Raw genomic sequence first — 21,865 nt, forward strand, 5'->3', positions numbered from 1 at the left:
GTGTTTCCAGCTCTTTAGTAAACAAGAAATACATTTTCTAGTTGGGATACCACTTTTATCCAATCAGCAAGGAGAACTCTTACAGGATACTGAATAAACAAGTGGAATTGGAAGTGATGGCAGAAGAAATTAGCATACAAAATTATAGAAGCTGAAAAGGTATTTTCTGTTTATTAAAGAGACGGAGAGACTCCACGATGTCAGCACAGAGCTGTAACATTTTAAGAAAAAGAACAACATATTGTTTTAGACAAAATATAAAAGAGTGCAAATTGGGTTATGAATGCACATCATGTGGGCAGCCAGCTATACACTCTGTCCCAAACAAAGATAAGCTTCAGAGGTCAACATAATTAACTTTTAGTGGAGCCAAGGGGTGCAAAACACACATGAGATAGCATAGGCCTACTGGTGGTTACCCTTGTGATTGATAATGTTATGATATCAAACAAAGGGCATGGGAGCTTTTTCTGGTATGAGGTCATTGCATGGCATGTTTTACGTAAACACAGTTACAAAACTTTGGTATTATATCTATTTTGAAAAGTGTGTGTGTGTGTGTGTGTGTGTGTGTGTGTGTGTGTGTGTGTGTGTGTGTGTGTGTGTGTGTGTGTGTGTGTGTGTGTGTGTACACGTGTGCAGTGCGTGTGTGTGTGTTTGTGTGTGTCTCTGACGGGGCCTGAAGGCCACAATGTGGCACGGCAATAATAATGCTATATGGAATGGTGAGTCTTTGTTTTTAAACATGAACCGCATGCTTGAACACTCAAGTGTATTATTGTTTATGTTTAATGTGGTCTTCTTGAGGTAATGTATCCTTTTGGGAGTCCCCAGATCATAATTTTAACGTGCTGTTTTCGTGCTCAGACCCAGCCAGCCACCCGTCCCACCCACCGTAAGGGAGTGGTTGCACCACTCAAAACAACCCGTGACCTGTCTGAACTGAGTGGTGCTGTGTGTGTGTGTGTGTGTGTGTGTGTGTGTGTGTGGTGTGTTAGGCTGACACCTTAGGTCACTATGCGGTATTTCTGTACTCAAGCGGACATGGAGACAATACTGTAGGGACCACTCGTACTGTGCTGTACTACTCGTACTGTTGTATTGTACTGTACTTTAGTAGCCTATACTTGCACTGCACTCTACTACTTTTACTGTACTGTACTGTAGTAATTGTACTGTACTACTGTACTGTACTACTCATATTGTACCGTACTGCTCATACTGTACTGTAGCCTACTGCTCATACTGTACTGTACTGCTCGTACTGTAATGTGTGTGTGTGTGTGTGTGTGTGTGTGTGTGTATGTGTGTGTGTGTGTGTGTGTGTGTGTGTGTGTGTGTTAGGCTACGCAACAGTGACACTTGGTGCTCAATGAACGCTATTTCCATGACACAGGGACAGACATAGGGACGGACACACATAGCTGCTCATAGGAGTGGCTAGCACCACTCAAAAAAAGAACATTTGAAAAATAGCCGAACTACAAGCTTGATCACAACGCCTCGCAATGTGAATATTTTCACAATATCTGTGGCACCGAATCAAACTCCTACAATTTCAAGTTCAAATATGATTATTTTGGGGGGCACATGTCCTGAAAAGCACTGGACAGGTCCTGCTCTGAGAATGTCATATGCCTAATTTTGTAATGCCAATTAATTGGCAATTAGTCGTTAACTAAAAATCGAGTGGGCTCAAAGTGTATCATGTTGCTGTTGTTTATTTTGTTTATTTTGTTGTTTATTTTATTTCTCTCTCTGACTCTCTCTCTCTCTCTCTTTCTCTCTCCCTGCTGCCGTTGACGTCACCTGTCGACGCATAAAGCCAGAAGGACACGCCCCCCACGCTCACAAGGCAACGCACAGCTCGTGTGTGCGCGCGCGCGCTCGTACACGCACTTTACGGTACGCGCAGAGAGAGCTGCCGTCCGCTCGGCTCTCTCTCATTATCGTGTCAGTGTCTCTCCTCCTGCTTCGACTTTCATTATCCAACAGTTTTTATGTGTGCCAGGCCAGCCAGCCAGCCAGCCTCTCGGCCCGTGCAGAGGAGCGTGTCTGCTCCTCTTCCCTTTCTCCGTTTGACATTATAAAACAGAGGAGGCATGGCGGAGGAGGAGGCATTATTAAAAAGAAGAAAACACCACCAGCCGAAGCATTTTAAGTGCAAACAGCGAGCGAACGGGACGAGGGGAGATGTAATAATAATAATAACTGCAGAGGAGCAGGAACTGGATGAAGATAATGGAGTAGCAGCACAGTCGTGAACGGAAGGCTTCGCTTTTAAAGTTGTTTCTTTTCTTCCCCCCCCCCCTTCTTCTTTTACGCACGTGTCATTTCGTTATTTACTTTCGGTGGGACGTTGCCTTTGGCCGTTTGCCACGAGAGACGTGCTGTTTATTAAACAATTTAAAAACTTTTAATTCTCATGTCAGTGTCCCCAATCTCGACGGCGTTTTTTTGCGACACGGAATACACTTTTAGGTACCGGTATCTATTTTTTGCTATTTGTTTTAGCCTTTTCAGAACGCCGAACTCGGAGTCGGAGACGTGCAGTACGTTTTATATTGGCTGCGTACAAATCTGGCACACGCGTCCCCCAGGGCGCCGCTTGAAGCCCTTTAATAATTAAAAAGTCAATCTGTGGAGGCTGCGGGCTGTTGGCACGGAGTCGGAGCGGAGCAGACTGGTGGTGGTAAGGGTAAGGTAACGGAACATGGGGGCGAAGCAGAGCAGCCCCGCCGCGTCCAACGGCCGGACCAGAGCCTACTCGGGCTCGGACCTGCCCTCGAGCACGTCCAGCAACGGCAACAGCAGGACGGCGGCCGTGGCGATGAGGTACCACCATCACCACCACCACCACCACGCGCACCACCAACACCACCACCACGCGGGGGGTTCCCCCGGGACCACGTCGTCGTCGGGGGCCGGTGGTGGTGTAGGTGGTTCCAGGGGGACAAGGACCGTCGCTGTCGGCTCCGCAGGCATGGGCACCGCGGGGGGCACGACGAGACCCCAGTCCGGCATCAACATCCCCAACAGCGGAGGGGGAGCCTACGGTTCGCACCAGGGCTCCGGCAGCAGCACCCCGGAGGAGTCGTCGGGGGAGAGGGACCGGTCGCACGGGGGTCCCAGGTTGTTGATAGGGTCTTTACCAGCACACCTCTCGCCTCACCTGTTTGGAGGTAAGAAGAGACCACGACACATTTAATATTGCCATTTTAGCTGGTATGTGGACTAGATTTCTAAAACAGTGGTTGTCAAACGAAGGTTGTCACTTGTCAGAGAGCAATGGTTCCCAAACCTTTTAGCCTGTGACCCAAAAGAGACATTTGATGTCTCCCCGGGACCCAAACCATGCAGTGAAAATAGCAGATCTACGTTTTTTAAAACGTTTTGAAATAGTATTAGGCCTGCCGCCTAATTAAAAACAAAATGTAGCAAACAAAAAATTAAAAGGATCCATAGAAATTTGGTCCACAACCCAACCTTGGCTCCCGAGCCAGTATTTGGGAACCACAGTGTCCTAGCCAGAGGACCACCTGGGGGTCACCAGACCCCGCTTTGAGAACCACTGATTTAAAGTGTGGTAGGGTTGGCTGAGGTGAAACTCAAACCTCCAACATCTCCATCTAATGTTTCAACCTCTTGAACATCCCTATTCTGGAGAGAATCTGTCTCATAGATCAGTCCACCACCTGGTTTACCTAAACATAATGCACTCTCACACTGCAATGATCATGTTTTTCATCTTATTGTTTTTAACCTTGTTTAATATTGTGTCATTTTTTATGTAAAGCACTTTGGGGCTGCATTTGATGTCATGAAAGGTGCGATACAGATTAGGTTCATTATTTTTATTACAATTCTGCCTTCATGACTATAGCAGAGCATTGAAGTCGTTTGGAAGCACAAATTGATTACACCGTATCGTTCTAGCGCTGCTAGACATGTGGATATTCAGTTACACTCTGTACAGCCAGGGGCTTTGCTTCAGTCTGACACACAGTATGTGTGTCATATGGTTTGTGTGTCAGAAAAGGTGTGACCCTCTAGCCTACATTTGACTGTTGTCAGTAACTGCAGCCAGGCAGGGCTGGAGCCTGGATCTAACTTTGCTCTATGTCCCCTTGTGTGTGTGTGTGTGTGTGTGTGTGTGTGTGTGTGTGTGTGTGAGTGATTACAATGTTACTTTGTCCAATCTATATGGTATAGTATGTTAATACAATATAACTTATACTATCTGGGTGGTTGTATTGGTCTCCCTGCTAAACCACTATTTAGCTCCTGTGTCTGCCTTGTTCAACACGACTGTTTGACAAGTGGTATACTTGCCTGAAGGTCAAAATTAAATGTCTCCCCCTGTGCAAGCAGGCAGACTTTATTTGCTCAGCTGGTAAAAATGTCAGCACTTGCGTGGGAGACCTCGGTTCGAACATGAAAGTTACAGCTGTAAAAAACTTGAGTGACATTCCTTCATTCGTCTATTTGTGAATACACTTAAAAGATTGCAGTTTCCCCCCGCACAATATACAGACTTGCATCTGCTGATACTGACGGATTAGTTTAGGGACATTTCATCATAGAATTGAACATGAGGGAGAGAGAGCGATTTAAAGAAGAGCAAGATGGAGACTTAAAATGTACAGAACGAGAGTGGCACAAGATAAGACTGCACCTGAGGAATTATTGGCAAACAGATTCCTCTCCCCCTGAACGGTACTGTCTCCGTGTTCCTCCATGAAAGCCTCTGGGTAATTCTGTACTGCATACAGACGAGGTGGGCTTTGATGTGAGAGCCATAAACCTGAACAAGGTTACTCCAGTTAACGCCACTAACACAAGAGTCAGTCTGCCGCCGTTAAAGCCCAAACCACACCAAAACCACACCAAAGGGTCAAGGCGGTTTTAGTGTTGTCCCTGCGGTGTGATATGTCTTGTTGCACGTTGACCCGCGTTGACCCTAGTGATTCAACGCATGGAATTCAATGGCCCAAACCACACCAAAGGGTCGAGACTGTTTTAGCGTTAACTCCTTGCACCCGTTTGGACCCAAGGAGTTGCATGGTGACCCTTTGGTGTGGTTAGGGCTTAAGACCTCACCGCCGTGACGGCCTGTCTGAGCAGCATCACACACAGCACCACATGTGTGCCTGCAATTAGATTGTTATGACTGACTGCTTGAACTTGTTGTCACCTCATTCGGCGGCAGGCTCAGTCACTCAGGGTGGAAATGGTTCAGGAGGAGGTAGAGCTTCTTGGGAATCGTAAGGTTCCCTGGTTCGATCCTTATATGTGCCCCCCCAGGGCCCAGACCAAACAAACTTGTGCAGACTAGTCAAAGACTACTTAAAACTGTCAGATTGCAACAGACTAGCATTTTCTAATCGGCACAAACCAGTCGGCCGACGAAACAAAAAGAAGCAGCCTCCAGCGCTGGTTTGCATTGTTGCTGCTTATTCTGCTTGTTCTGCTTATTATAAGTGACTTAAGGCTAGTTTTCCCCGTAACATAGCTTAATATTCATAGTTGCCCGTTAGTTTGGTTTTATTTCTGAAGTGTGGTTCTCTTTGAGAAAGACACTGAGCCCCTAACTGCTCCTGATGAGCAAATTGGTGCTCTTGCATGGTTTCCAACTTTCCTCTGCCATCAGATGGAGGCTCACTATCTGATTAAACCATAAGGATTTGACCTCCTTTAACCCATTCTGACCTGAGATCAGATTCATACGAGGTTTCCACTGGACACACACTTGTCTGATTAACCCATTCTGACCTGAGATCAGATTCTAAAAATGTCAGTCGCTCTTCGATTTTTCTAAAATAGCAGACCTACAAGCTCGTAGCGCGCCACTCGGTGGCGCGCTACGAGCTTGTAGATCTGCTATTTTTCAATAGCTAAAGCATAACATGATGCTAACACCAAAATGGGTGCCCGGTCAGAATGGGTTAACCTTGCATGTACATCAGTGGTTCGCAAACATTTTCACGTCAACAACCCCCAAATTGATTTCTAAATGGTTTAGTAGAAAATGTTGCACGTTTTGACATATGTGGTTCTCAAAGTGGATTCCATGGACTCTCTCCTTTTTTAAATTGACCCTTAATTAATCTGTGTGCAAACTCTGACTGTGTACAAATGGAACCAAACAAGTCCATTTGGTTCCATTTGAACACAGCCAGAGTCGAGGGGAGATCTAGCCCTCTCCAAAATTGGGATTGCAATCGGACCCTGAAAGCTGGCATCGCAATCCTTGCCCACAACAACGGTTGATCGTGTATACATTGATTGATTGAGCGTGGTACTTTACTTTCGCCACAGGACAGCAGTTTCGGGAGCATCTGTGCAGAAAGCGGAGTGGCGGTTGTTACTTTGCCGCCCATCGCGGCTCATGTGGAATTTCCCTGTGCATTGCATGTGTTGACAGGCCCTGCTGCCTGCCTACGCCTTCTGCCTGCGCCGTGTCACGTTAAGCACACGTCATGCTGGGAACGTAGACGGGTGGGGGGGGGTGGATGCCAGAGACGGGGGGGGGGGGGGGGGGGGGCAGAGACGCGACAGCAGAACGGAAACGTGATAAAAATGTTCCCCGGGGCTAACGTGACGTGTGACTGTGGTGTGCCATATGAACACATCTCACACACGCACGCACGCACACACACACACACACACACACGCACACACACACACACACACACACACACACACACACACACACACACACACACACACACACACACACACACACACACACACACACACACACGTAAACACACGTTATTTAGGCAATCCCAAGTTAAACATCAGTATAGGTCCTTACACATCTGCAGGCGTGTTTGACAACCCAACATGCCATGAAAGGTAACATGTACCAAGTTCACTTACAGTTCAGTAGCATTGGACTCGTGTTTGCATTGCAGGCAGGATCGAGCTCTATTTGTTTTAACCAGTAAAATACCCTTGAGTGTTAACTTCATTTCAACCTTTTTAAATAGGGACCCAGAGAGGGTTAATATTTCCACATTCAGGGTTACATTTTAACTCTCTCTGTGTAGCATCTTTTACTCACGAGTTCACACTGGCAGATACAAAATATGTCTCTTTGTATGATGGCTTCATGCAAAGCGACATATTTTAAGCCAGCTCAATTTATTTGTGGCTTTGTAGCTTTTGTAACGGCTACAAACATCAGGTGTCTTTGTATGTTCACGTCGCTGGCTTCCATTGAAAATGTATGAAGAATCAAGATTTCCACCACACAGATTAAGAGAGCAAAGCTCGCTCATTGTGTTGCAAAAGGCCTTTTCTATATTTATCAGAATACCGGTACATTCTAACCAGAGAATCATATCACTTTGGATCTTTCTAGTTTCTACACAAACCTGCTAGTGCATTGGTTCTCAATGTGTGGTCCGGGGGAACCCCCAGGGGTCCTTGAGGGGGTTCCATGGGGTGCCCAGCAAAAAGTGGAACAGCTTATTAAACACGTAAGCCCTGTTTCATTTTCTTTTTTTAGCTGAAATGTTTGCGATCCACTGCTGTGCATGCGTGCGTGTGTTCTGTTTGTAGTTGATAGCACAGCAGCATTGTCCTTGAAGGAGGGCGAAAGCCAATCCTTTTCTCTTTCATTTTTCTTCCCCCCACTCCACCATATGGATCTACGTACATGCAGGCTAGGCTATTATTACTCACATACACTGTAAAATCCTCAGTGTTAATGTAATCGCACACACAGACAGATTATACAGTACACAATCAATAATCAATAATTGCTGCTCTTTAGAAAACATGCAGCATTTTGCTGCATGGCGTACTTGGGTACACCGTCAAATCGCCAATGTTAATTTGTCTCTGGGCCCTATCTTCCATGGCCATTGCACCAGCGCCGACGCTACCGTTTGTGTGTGTGAGTGACATGTGTGTGACTGTGTGTGTGTGTGTGTGTTAGGGCATTAAGTCGACTATTCAACTAGTCGACTAGTAAATCCACTAGTCGACCGTGTGTGTGTGTGTGTGTGTGACTGTGTGTGTGTGTGTGTGTGTGTGTGTGTGTGTGTGTGTGTGTGTGTGTGTGTGTGTGTGTGTCAGACATACAGAGGTCTTAAAAAAAGGAATGTGCAGAAACAGAAGTTGGTGCACAGTAAGTGACACTTTCCCTTTCAGTTGACCTGTTTGCCTTTCTGAGTAATGGAAGTGGATTACTGGTAACATGATTATTGTGTGTAGGAGGAACAGACAACATGCTGTACATCCTCTTTGTCTTTTAGGTTAGTGTAATTATTGGTCAGGACGACCCATTTTAGTGAACTGAAAATATGTGATCTTGCAGATCGGACATATATATATATAGCCTATATATACTGTACCGGTATATATTTTGTATTTTTTTGTTCTAGTTCATTGAAGATAGGAAAAGAAACACCAAAACAAAACCTTTGTACTTTTGTGTTTGGCTCCAGAGCAGAGAATCTGTAATGAAAAGGCCAGATCTGTTGTCAGGGACAACCTGGGTATACTGTACATATACAGTAGTCTTCAAGTGTGGCAGCCAGGTGGTGTTGTGTGTCAGCTGGTTCTATCAGAGTCACACCTGTGCACAGAAAAGACATACACACTGCCATGCACAGGTGCACAGGCCTGCTGCGTGATCGCACATCGCCTGCACTTTACCTGTTTCCCGAACAATAAGCTAGCAGGGTCCACAGAGACATGGTAAATACATAATACTAGAGCCAAACTGATATGTCGGCCTGGGTTATACCATATATATCGAAAACTGGCTCGTTAGCTGCATGAACATTTTAGAGACTGAGGGCTGTATTTTTAAGTACCAGGTCTTATTCCCTAACTTGAGAAAAAAACTGACCCTGGAGGCGTGATCAATGCCATTTGGCTATTCTGAGTGGCCAAAGAGCATTGATCACGCCTCCAGGTCGTTAGTTTACTCAAGTTAGGGAATAAGACCTGGTACTTAAGACACGCAAAATACAGCCCTGAGACTTAAGAAAATAGAATTGATTTTGTTTTTATATGCTCATGATGAAGTGCTCTGTGCTCATAGTGAGTTCACATTAGCAGACGTTTCGGTCCTGGAACCTTCGTCAGTGCTAAGGTCCCAGGACCGAAACGTTTTGAGACCACCGCACCTGCAGTTTCCTCTGTGCTCACCTGATATATTATTGGCCATTATTGACTTATTTTTTGCAGACTAGCACATATAGAAGCTCGTAGAGCGCCACTTTGTGATGTGCTATGAGCTTGAGAAATCGTGAAAAATTGTGAAAATCTTTAAATATATACAGTATATTTTTAAAATAACTAAAACTAACTTTAAACTTTAACTAGACTAAAAACTATGCTTCTGGGGTTGCCTGGAACGTGTGAAATAACTGGAGATTCCCACCTATACACTTGATGTGCGTGTGCGTGCCCACTACAACTTTCCTCATTTACAGTTTGAGAGAAGATTACCTTTTTCTGATTGCCTTTAATGGAACATATTGGGTGACTAGGGCTCCTGTCGCTTTCACATGATTGTCACAACTCACAATCATGAAATCTAATCTTGTCATGATATAAATTATTCTGATTATTTAATTGTGCTTTTTGGCTTTGAACACATAAATGTACAAAATGATTGTGCGGCAGCGATGATCAAAGCTTTTTGTTTTGATTATCGGTGCTGATGACTAGTATGGTTTAAACAGGCCATATTATTCATCAGTTTATACTATGAAAGGTTGTCTGACCTGAACAGTATGACCTCAGCCCCTGGCGTGGGTTCCACCTCCGCTGGACACACACACACACACACACACACACACACACACACACACACACAGACAGACAGACCTTGCTCAACATGGCCTTTTCACTTTTGTTTCCGCTTCCTGTTGGCTGGAGGTGATTGATGTGGTGATGGCAGAATTGAACAGTGGAAAGGTTGGGTGAGGAGAGAAAAGGGGAAGTCGGGGAATGGGGGTTCTTCTGGGAAGAGGTTATTGTCTCCATCAGGCCAAAGGCATGCAGGGAAGAGTGTTTTGCACTCCGTCCGTCCGTGTGTCCATCCGTCCGTCTGTGTACAGCTAATCTCTGGCACCCGTTGGCCCGGTCGATGCCAAACTGCGCACACACACAATGGATGCCAACGATGAACCTCTGCCCCAAATCTTCCACAACGGCCTGTTATAGCGCCACCATGAGGCATATTTTCACATTTTTACCTATAACTGGCACCAGTGCACCTGCATCTGTGTGAATATCTGCATGCACACTCCCTAGAGGCCAAGGAAAACCTTTTGACATGCATTTTTTAGCGCCACCAGGAAATCCTGCAAATCGGTACACAGGTACACGCCCCTCAGAACATACGCGACTTTATGGTATTTCTTTTTTTATATGGGACCATAATTTTCCAAAAAGAATATTATGACATGAGAAATGAGACTTTAAACTAATGACTGGAAGCAGAAAGTATTCATGACCATGTTTATTAAGGTAATACAGTCTAGGTGAAGTTGGGCCCAAATACATGGACCTCTATGGGTTTTTTTTGGGCCCAATGACAGCACCACAACAGGCCATTATATGAACTTTCAGGATGTCCCGCCCGCCCATGTACTCTATGGAAGACAGATAGAGACAGACATACTGTAGACGGAGCGCCACGGAGAGCAGCAGAGATAGAGAGAATAGATTAGATGAGAGAGCGGATAGGAGCGATGGGACAAACAGGGTTATAAATCATGCCCGGCCAGGCTTCTCCTTCCTGAACAGAGCCAAAGGTAAACAGATTAGAAAATCAATTGTGGTTTTGCTGCATACTATATTAATTATGTACTGAATCCATCAGTGTTACGCTCATATAAATGTCACGGGCTGGGACACGGTGAGCTTCTTGGCCGGGAGACATAACCCAGAGTGGGGTTATGGGCAAGGAAAGGACAGCCGGCACAATGCCTGCATGGGCCCGTGCCAACCGGGGCCACCAACGGCCCCCACGGGGGCTGTTTCTACTCCCGTTGGAATAATTCTATAAATATAGAGTTGCATCCGTGCGCTGATAGGCTAAAGGGGGGTGGCTTCACTCTGGGAGATTTACACACGCATGCAAGCAGAAGCTCGCTATGGCGTTTGGCGGTAGATGATCTACCTATAATAACGGCGCTATCTTCTTTGACCCCGCCGGACACTTTTGTTGTGGTCGCAGCCAGGTCTATGAGTCACAGTCACACGCCATGCCCTCAGAATGTCCGATCAAAGTCCGCCGTCTCTCCTCATAACATCCGACGGCAGCCGGGTGACTCTGGGAGGAGTCAAGTGCCCGACTTGCTGACGTCGCCAAAGTGGAGGGGCGGGTAGGGTGGGGGGGGTGGGGGGGTAAGGTGTTGTTGTTGATTTGTGGTGTGGCTGCAGCATGTAATGCAAACACTGCAGCAGGACGCACGTGCGTACGCATGCGCGCGCACACACACACACGCACACGCACACGCACACACTTAAAGCTGCAACAATCAAATATTTTATTTTCTTATTATTTGATTAATTGAATAATCGAGAAGGGAGATATATATATATATATATATATATATATATATATATATAATGATTATTAATTATAATTCATTATATTAATTAGTTAGATTAACTGTAGCACACAGCCGGCCGTCTCAGTCTCTCTCTCTCCGCTCCACTTCACTCTCTCTCACTTTCATGGTCCTTTCTGTGCACTAGCTGGCACTTCATGGTGCTCTTGGCCCGGGCTGTGAATTAATTTGTGACGGGCGGCTCCGTCCACACAATCGGGGCCAATTTTGCCCCTCTGGCTGAAAAAAGCTGAGACGAGTGTCAGCTTTTTTCAGAGAGAGAGAGAGAGAGAGAGGGGGGGGGGGGGGGGAGTAGTAGTAGTCTGTTTGGTACCTTCAGATCTGGTGATGCAACAGATCTAGTGTTACTCCAACCAATTGATAAATTATTGTAGATTATTAAACTTGTAGATCTGCTATTTCAACTAACGTTAAAGAAGTTAAGAACACAGCGGAAGAAAAATACACCAGAGTGACAGACCGACACAGTGTACTGTGAGCGGCGCGCTGACTGAGAGATGTCTCAACCAACGGGAGGAGTAGTATCGATACCATGGAAAAGTCATATTGAACCGTTTTTATTTTTCAGAATCCATATTTATCGATATATCGATATTTTCGACAACATCAATATTAAGCCCATATATGGGAATGCCAATTTATGTGCCAGTGCTCGCCCAGCAGTCTGCTGTCACCTAGGCGGAAGCATGTAAACGACGCCCTCGGGCGTCTTACTGGTATTGTTGCTTTTAAAGTTTAATCGGTTGTATGTTTCCACCCGACAGAGGGTGAGACAAATTGATAGTTGCATAAAATAAGAGGACGAGAGGAGGTAAAAAATAAAATAAAGAAAATGCAACAACAAATAAAACATTAGAGAAGATAGATGTTTCTGGAAAAAGTCCCAGGAAGGTGAGTTACGGGCAGAGTGTGCTTTTAGCGAGATGTGGAGGTTGATGGATGCCGTAGAGACTCCTACAGACCTGCGTCATCCCGGCACGCTTCGCTGTGCCAGATCAGCACGTGACTCCTTTCACTCGTACCATGGCGACGGCTAATCAATACCATACTGACACAGCTGATCAATGCACAGACACCAACCGCACCTGTGGACACTGCGATCCATCAAAACCCCCACATTTACTGTCAAGCAGACATGCACAGTTGTGCGCGCACACACACGGACGTACACACTCGCACGCACACACATACATGCACTCGCACACATGCATTTACTGAAAACAGATAAATGCATAGAGACACACACACACACACACACACACACACACACACACACACACAGAGCGATTTATTAGCTAAAATGGGCTGCCTTGTGTCCCAGTCAGGGCACAGGTTGTTAATCTGAACGTGAGTCAGCATAGATTGGTGCCTAATTGTTAACTTGACTTTAGTTGTTACGCTTCCTTCCTCACACACACACACACACACACACACACACACACACACACACACACACACACACACACACACACACACACACACACACAGTGAGCTAGCCTGTCATGGCCAGACTAGAGGGTTATTTTCTTTGCACTGGCAGGTTTTTCTGGCTTGCAGGCTATACCAGTGAGCAGCTGGCCACTGCAGGCCCTGACAGGCCTGCAGGCCTAACAGACTCGGCACATCTGAGCTGTCGCACACGTATTGATGGGCAACGAGGTGTTAATGCGACGGCGCGTCTTATTGCCCCCGACGGGGGGGCGTCACTCCCTCTCTCCCTAGTGGCCGGCTGGCTGGCTGGCTGGCTGCACAGAATGTGGGCTTTAAAGAAGACGACGTGTTCCTTTTTCTTTACGAGCTTTAGGGGCGGCCAAGTGTGTTGTAAACACGTCCACACACATCCTGAGGTTCAGCATTTTGCTTCAGTGGCACTGGATCAAACCTGTCTGTCTGTGTGCACCGTTGCATCAAACCTGTCTGTCTGTGTGCACCGTTGGATCAAACCTGTCTGTCTGTGTGCACCGTTGTCGTGTGGCACAGATCTTGTATCTAGCTCCACATTTAATCTTTTTTTATGTCGCTGTCCAAAATTGTTCCTTTTTTTTATATATTTATATATATTTGTTTTGGTAATATTTTAAAATGTGTACAATAGCCAATCTACAAGCTCAATCTACAAGCTCACAACAGCTTGCAATTTGAGCTTGTAGATCTGCTACTTTGTGTGACACTCATGCTCATGCTCATTAACGTACACATAGGTGAACACAGACACACATAGATAGGTGAACACAGACACACATAGATAGGTGAACACAGACACACATAGATAGGTGAACACAGACACACATAGATACTAGATAGGTGAACACAGACACGCATAGATAGGTGAACACAGATACACATAGATAGGTGTGTGTGTGTGTGTGTGTGTGTGTGTGTGTGTGTGTGTGTGTGTGTGTGTGTGTGTGTGTGTGTGTGTGTGTGTGTGTGTGTGTGTGTGTCAATGCACATCTATATAAACTTAAAAAGTAACTAGAAATGACCTTGTAAATCAAACATGGCTTGTCTGCCTACGGACCCCTCTAGTTCTGCCAGGTTTTCTCCATCCACATGTGTTTTTAGCATGGCTTCCACACGACAGCCTCGATAATGGCTGTGTAAATGGAACTGTTGCACCTGCTCTTTCAACTGTCACTCAGCACTTACATGTGTGTGGGTCTGTTGGGATCTGTCATGTAGGCTAGAGTTCAGTTCACTATAGGACACTTTCTGTCTGTCTGTTGGATGACCATAATGACTGTGAAGATCTATTACAGTACTTTCCTAATTGCTGTGCCCATTTGAAACCTTCACCCTTAGCTCTCACGTCCACTGCAGAAGAAAACAGGGAGTGTTCCAGGAGGAGCTCTGCTCTGTCAGCAGAACCCTCTGACAGCTTCAAAGAGCATGCAAACCGGTGGGCCAGGCAGAGAATACCAATTCCCCAAGTCACAATACCATGCTTATAGTACATTAATACCGTGGGCAGGCAGAGAATACCAATTCGCCAAGTCACAAAACAACATTGTGCATTTCAATTCAGGCATTTAGCAGACGCAAGGTAAACATCAAATAATAATCTAGGATCATAGGTAAACCTATCATCATCAGTCTGAACGGTATAATATGAAAAATCACAACTGTGTGAAGTGACTGGTGAAACTTCGTGTGGGGGTCCCCGGCCAGGGTTTCCTGCGAGCCGCCCCGCGTCCGAAACGGTTGAGAAATGTCAGAGTTACCTTTTGAGGGTCCCCAGGGGGTCCCTGTACTGTACTGTACTGTACTGTACTGTACTGTACTGTACTGTACTGTCTACCAAGTGACAGAGCAATTTCAGTGCTCTGACAGACCCAGCCAGCCAGCCAGGGATAGGCACACACATAGCTACTTAAGGAGTGCTTGCACCACTCAAAAAAACTCATCCGTACATTGAGACTATACACATATAGTATGCCAGGTCAACAAATTAACCTGGTAATGCACACACGTTGTTTATTTCCAGCTAGAGGAGGCTGTGGAAAAGACTTTGGAAGGAGAGGAGGTGAAGTGTGGATGTGGTGTTTGCGGATAGCGCGTCTGTGCTAAATGTGACACCTGCACCCTGGATAGGGCCTGTTGTCCGGTGGAAACCTCATATGCCCCAAACTGTTACTTTTCAGGATTACATAATGGCGAAAATGGCAAAAACACCTGATCTGCGAAGTTGCGTTTCCTGTTAATTCACCTCCATGGTTCTGCTTGATCTACATTCTAGACGTTGCGCAGTATAGAGAGTATAGAGAGACGGAACTGAAAGACAAAGGAAGTGTTACTACAGGCTGTGCAGCCGTTGTGCATTTCCTGTCATTCACAGTCACACTCATACATCTTGTGGGCACACACACACACACACACACCACACACACACACACACACACACACACACACACACACACACACACACACACACACACACACACACACACACACACACACACACACACACACACACACACACACACACCACAGGGTCTGTGTTCTTTATTCTAATGCAGCCCAGAGTAGTGGGGGATGAAAAAGGACATGTCCGGGAGTGGACATTGAGACGCAGTGAGCTGCATTAGCACGGTGGCCCTTCGTGTGGAGCACCGAGTTGTGTTCTGGAAGAACAAGAATATTGTTTTATTCCAAACAATTTACGAAATAGTGGTGTGTGTGTGTGTGTGTGTGTGTGTGTGCGTGTGCGTGCGTGCACTGTGGTGCTGTCGCAATTATGACATTTTACTGGACTGAGTGAATAATTGTAGCTCATTGTGATTAACGATTTAATTGCATTTCTGTCATTGAACATTGGATCATTATGAATACAAATTACATTTCTATTTGGCTTTTAGGCTTCGTAAACAAGACAATCTATCTATAAATGCACCAAGTCTCTGTGTGTGTACTGTTGTAATCCACTTAACTCGAGAACCGTTCTCCCCACCAACTTCAAAATACACACACGCGTTCCACACCACCACAGGGAGTGCAGTGCCCGATGTGCCTGGCTTCTGCCCGGGCTCTGGACAGGGCCCCTGCCCGGGCTCTGGACAGGGCCCCTGCCCAGGGTCTGGACAGGGCCCCTGCCCAGGGTCCATGTATGGGTATAAAAGGACACAGACATGTTTTTGGAAATGCATTTCCAACTTGCATCGTTCCAAGTAGGCCAGTGCCCAACGGGACCGCTCCAGAGGCTCTGGACAGGGCCCGAATTAGCCTATAGATCGCACCTGATCACCCCACCCCTAGATCTTCATAGTACTTAGTTTAGACAGTCTTTGGTTTAGACTATAGTCATTGGTTAGACCAGTCATTACTTGCGCAAGCAGAGCGCGCAAGTAATCGTTTCGCTTGGTCTCTTCGAAGTGAAGACAAGTTTTCTTCAACGGTAAATCTGTGCCTGGTTTGCTGGGACTAGTTACAACATTACGTCATCCTTGAGAGAGTACATGGTGTGTATATGACGTAATGTTGTAACTTGTAACTTGTAACTTGTAACATTACGTCATATACACACCATGTACTCTCTCAAGGATGACGTAATGTTGTAACTAGTCCCAGCAAACCAGGCACAGATTTACCGTTGAAGAAAACTTGTCTTCACTTTTTGGAACCAAGTAACCACAGTATACTGCTAATCAAATTACAACTACATACTCTGTATGTAGTTGTAACTAGAACAACTACATACAGTCTGTGCCTGGTTTGCTGGGACTAGTTACAAGTTACAAGTTACAACATTACGTCATATACACACCATGTACTCTCTCAAGGATGACGTAATGTTGTAACTAGTCCCAGCAAACCAGGCACAGATTTACCGTTGAAGAAAACTTGTCTTCACTTTTTGGAACCAAGTAACCACAGTATACTGCTAATCAAATTACAACTACATACTCTGTATGTAGTTACTTGCGCAAGCAGAGCGCGCAAGTAATCATTTCGCTTGGTCTCTTCGAAGTGAAGCCAAGTTTTCTTCAACCGTAAGTCTGTGCCTGGTTTGCTGGGACCAGTTACAACATTACGTCATCGTTGAGAACCGGGACCAGAGTACATGGTGTGTATATGACGTAATGTTGTAACTTGTAACTTGTAACTAAGTCTGTGCCTGGTTTGCTGGGACCAGTTACATATATGTAACTGGTCCCAGCAAACCAGGCACAGACTTACGGTTGAAAAAAACTTGGCTTCACTTTTTGGAACGAAGTAACCACAGTATACTGCTAATCAAATTACAACTACATACTCTGTATGTATCTCTTACGTCATCACTGACGTAAGTGTTTATATCACCGTAAGTCTGTGCCTGGTTTGCTGGGACCAGTTACATACGTATACACACCATGTACTCTGGTCCCAGTTCTCAACGATGACGTAATGTTGTAACTGGTCCCAGCAAACCAGGCACAGACTTATGGTTGAAAAAAACTTGGCTTCACTTTTTGGAACCAAGTAACCACAGTATACTGCTAATCAAATTACAACTACATACTCTGTATGTAGTTGTAATGTGATTTGTAATTTGTAAATCTGTGCCTGGTCTGCTGGGACCAGACTACACAGATGACCATATCTCTTACGTCATCACTGAGAGCTAGTCATACATATACACACCATGTACTCTGGTCCCAGTTCTCAACGATGACGTAATGTTGTAACTGGTCCCAGCAAACCAGGCACAGACTTATGGTTGAAAAAAACTTGGCTTCACTTTTTGGAACCAAGTAACCACAGTATACTGCTAATCAAATTACAACTACATACTCTATATGTAGTTGTAATGTGATTTGTAATTTGTAAATCTGTGCCTGGTCTGCTGGGACCAGACTACACAGATGACCATATCTCTTACGTCATCACTGAGAGCTAGTCATACATATACACACCGTGTACTCTGGTCCCAGCTCTCAACGATGACGTAATGTGGTATCTGGTGGGACCAGATTACACAGATGACCATTTCTCTTACGTCATCACTGAGAGCTAGTCATACATATACACACCATGTACTCTGGTCCCAGCTCTCAACGATGATGTAATGTGGTAACTGGTCCCAGCAAACCAGGCACAGACTTACGGTTGACAAAAAACTTGGCTGTCACTTTTTGGAACCAAGTAACCACAGTATACTGCTAATCAAATTACAACTACATACTCTGTATGTAGTTGTAATGAAAAAAGTAGAACACGTATGTATACATGTAAAAAATAAAGATCTATATATCATTCTTATGTACAGATCACCTAAAACAAACCTTTCGGAATTAAACACATTTCTCAAAAAAATGGTAAAGTATCTATCATCTCCGACTTCCACAATTATGATAATAGGAGATTTCAATGAAGACCATTATACTGAAAAAGATATAAATATAAAGACCTTCATGTCAAGATTAGGCTTTAAACAATTAAATACAAATCCAACTACAGATTTCGGAAGTATTTTAGATCATGTATATTTCAACAAATTTGTAGTAAAGTATTATTACAGAAATTGAAGTTAGAGACACATATTACTCTGATCATGATTTAGTATTAATATCACTATAGTACAAAATGAAATACATTTAAAACAATTGACAATTTACAATAAGTAATAAAATAATTATACTGTATGTATAATATATTTTAATTCAGTTTATATACCTTTTTTTTCATCACATATCAATGATTCATTTTTCTGTAAAAAAGTAGTTAGGTAGCAAATAGTTACACGTAATGATTATACATTTCAAACGTTCCTTCACAGAGATACTGAGATGTGATAGTTTCCAGCGGTCGAAAGTACTTGCGCGCTCTGCTTGCGCACTAGTAGGCCATTTATGGCCTACTAGTGTGCAACAAGCAAGTATGCACTCGGCAGAGTGCAGTTCTAGTTAGTCCTACAACTACAAAAATTATCTCAAACCCTCAGCCTAAACCTAACTTCCCACGGGGCAGCACACCTAAACCTAACCTTAACCCATGTCTAACCTGACTAGTCTAAACTAAGTATGCACCCCATTTCCAACTTCCATCATTCCAAGTAGGCCATGCCCCACGGGCACCGCTCTAGTATTGCAAATGATTGCAAATAACTACCAAAGAAAAATGAATTGAGCGTGCTATTTATACTATTTTTGGGACTGTTTAAAAATATATGGACATTTTTCAACATGGAAACGAAGACGATTATGCAACAAATAATTGTGATTGTCTCAAATAATTACAATTAGGCAATTATGTAATAATTGCGACAGGCATATGTGTGTGTGATGGAGAGAGAGAGAGAGAGACTTGTGACAGGTCACTCGTCCCATTAGCCCTGGTCAGAGGGTCGTAAGACGCCGGGTCAGATGAGGTATTCACTTCAAGGAGGTCTCTTGGCGGTGTGGGTGTCAGGCAGGCCGGGGGGATGTCATGTAAGGTGAACAGGGTGGCCAGACGTTTGGTCAGCCCTTCACTTTAAGAGAGATGGACAGCTGGATTCATGCTCACTCAATATGCTGCTTGGGCAGACGTGAAACTTCACTCCGTGAGAGTGAAGAGAGAGAGAGAGTGCACTGCTGGCGTCCGTCCACTCCTGCATTCAACTACGGACACCTGACCTGTGCTAGAGAGACTCCAACGCATAGCTCACTGTGTGTGTGTGTGTGTGTGTGTGTGTGTGTGTGTGTGTGTGTGTGTGTGTGTGTATTACAATTTACCATTTAGGCATTTAGCAGACGCTCTGAATCCAGAGCGACTTACATTAAGCAAGAACAAAAATCATGGCAATACATCATATACATAAAAAATTTACCACTTAAGCTAACAGTGGAATATCTATATAATTCATTGTACACTTTTTTCCGATCCGATCCCGATACCACAATTTTCGAGAATAATATATATAATAATAATTATTTTGAAGTCCACCGACTGGGAATAGTGTTTATAGCTACGTATCTAGTTATATATCTCGTGTTGTGTTTATAGCAGACTCCTCACTCAAATGTGCACTTGCAGTTTGGGCAACTTAAAAGCAAACTCCACATGCCCCAACATTTTATTTACCTGCTATAGTGTTACTTAGACTGGCATATTCGCCGATACTGATATGACCAAATAAGGGCCGATCCCATCCGTTTCCGATAACGATACAGTATCGGGACATCTCTAAATTAAACTAAGCATATATATACTATATGTAGTGCTATGCTATGTCTACATAAATTGCTATCTAAGTTACATAAGTTGAGCCTTTGCATACGCCTCGTCGTGGCTAGGGCAAGTGCTATGGGCCACCCCTAACCCTGGAGAGGTGGGTTTTCAGACTACGGCGGAAGTTTGGGAGTGAGTCTGCAGTTCTGATTGTAATGCATTCCATAGTTTTGGAGTCAGACGGGAGAGGAGTTTGGGACGTGTGGAGTGTTGTCCTGGTGTTTTTTAGTGACTGCTTCCCTGCATTGGCTGATCTGAGTGCGCGGGAGGGTTTGTAGGGTACGATCAGACTTGCAAGATATGGGGATGCCATACCTTTGGTTGCTTTGAAGGCCAGCATCAGAGTTTTGTATTCTGTGCGGGCAGCGACCGGGAGCCAATGGAGGGAGCGGAGAAGGGGGGTGACATGTGAGAAAAAGATGTGTCTATGTGTACATACTACAAACACTAAGGGCAGCAGACATGCGCATGACTGTATATCACACCACACACACACACACACACACACACACACACACACACACACACACACACACACACACACACACACACACACAAACACGAAAGGTCATATGACTGATAAGGCAAAAAGCATTTGAAAGTCCTTGACGGACTCACTTTGTGTGAGTGTGTGTGTGTGTAGTGTGTAAAGTCATGCACTTGACTTCTGCCTCGCTGCAGAATTGAACATAAACCCTGGGAGTCTGAAACAGCCTGACTGGGGATTATTCAAAATGTTCATGCTCACTATGCTCTCCCTTCTTATCATGGTTTCACCTCACCTCACATGGCTTCCTGTAAACTCTCCAGTCATTTTGTGAGCAATAAAAGTCTATGGGGCTGAAGATGATTGTGGCCGAGGGAGAGACAAAAAGCTGTGCTGCTGCAGCAGTGTCCCCTCCAGACCCCGGACACTGCAGCAGTGTCCCCTCCAGACCCCGGACACTGCAGCAGTGTCCCCTCCAGACCCCGGACAGTGCAGCAGTGTCCCCTCCAGACCCGGGTCACTGCAGCAGTGTCCCCTCCAGACCCCGGACACTGCAGCAGTGTCCCCTCCAGACCCCGGACACTGCAGCAGTGTCCCCTACAGACCCGGGTCACTGCAGCGTGGCTTACAACCCCACACAGCTGTTGGAAGTTTCTCTGCTGATTTAAGTTCAGAGTTCTGCTCTGCCTCTTTCACACTCAGAAGCAGCCCCCCCCCCCCCCCCCCCCCAAATTGCTCCAGCCCAAGTTTGGTCAATGAATAAAGACGTCTTTTTTCCAATGGCGCTCGGTGCCAATATCGTCTTTTGACGTCTTTTTTACATTTTCAGTGATTCCGAGAGCTCTCACTGATATCCACCGTCTAGCAAGCTCACAGCTTGTATAGATCTGCTATTTGTGAAAAATCGTGAAACTCAAATCTTTGCATCTGGGAGGAGTCCCTGGAACAACATCAGATGGCTGTCCAAATACAGATAATTATGGGAGTCCTTGACATGAAAAGGGTTGAGCACCACTGACATAGAAACAGGTTTTTCAGAAAGCCTTCAGAAGACATTTTTTTAAAATCTTCCTCAGGTCTAAATGGGTTA

At 45.1% G+C, this 21,865-nt stretch overlaps 1 protein-coding gene across 4 annotated transcripts in view; it reads left to right on the forward strand.

Moving 5' to 3' along the window:
- The first annotated feature begins 1,935 nt into the window (after positions 1 to 1,935).
- Positions 1,936 to 21,865, forward strand: part of znrf2b (zinc and ring finger 2b) — a 90,185-nt gene continuing 70,255 nt past the window's right edge. For all 4 annotated transcript variants that reach the window (XM_080769196.1, XM_080769194.1, XM_080769195.1 and 1 more), the window contains exon 1: positions 1,936 to 3,182. In XM_080769196.1, coding sequence (XP_080625322.1) covers positions 2,714 to 3,182 — 469 coding nt within the window. In that variant the 5' untranslated portion in view covers positions 1,936 to 2,713. The remainder of the gene's footprint in view (positions 3,183 to 21,865) is intronic.

Source organism: Protomyctophum bolini, assembly GCF_963924005.1.
Source record: "Protomyctophum bolini genome assembly, chromosome: 7".
Classification (NCBI taxonomy): domain Eukaryota; kingdom Metazoa; phylum Chordata; class Actinopteri; order Myctophiformes; family Myctophidae; genus Protomyctophum; species Protomyctophum bolini.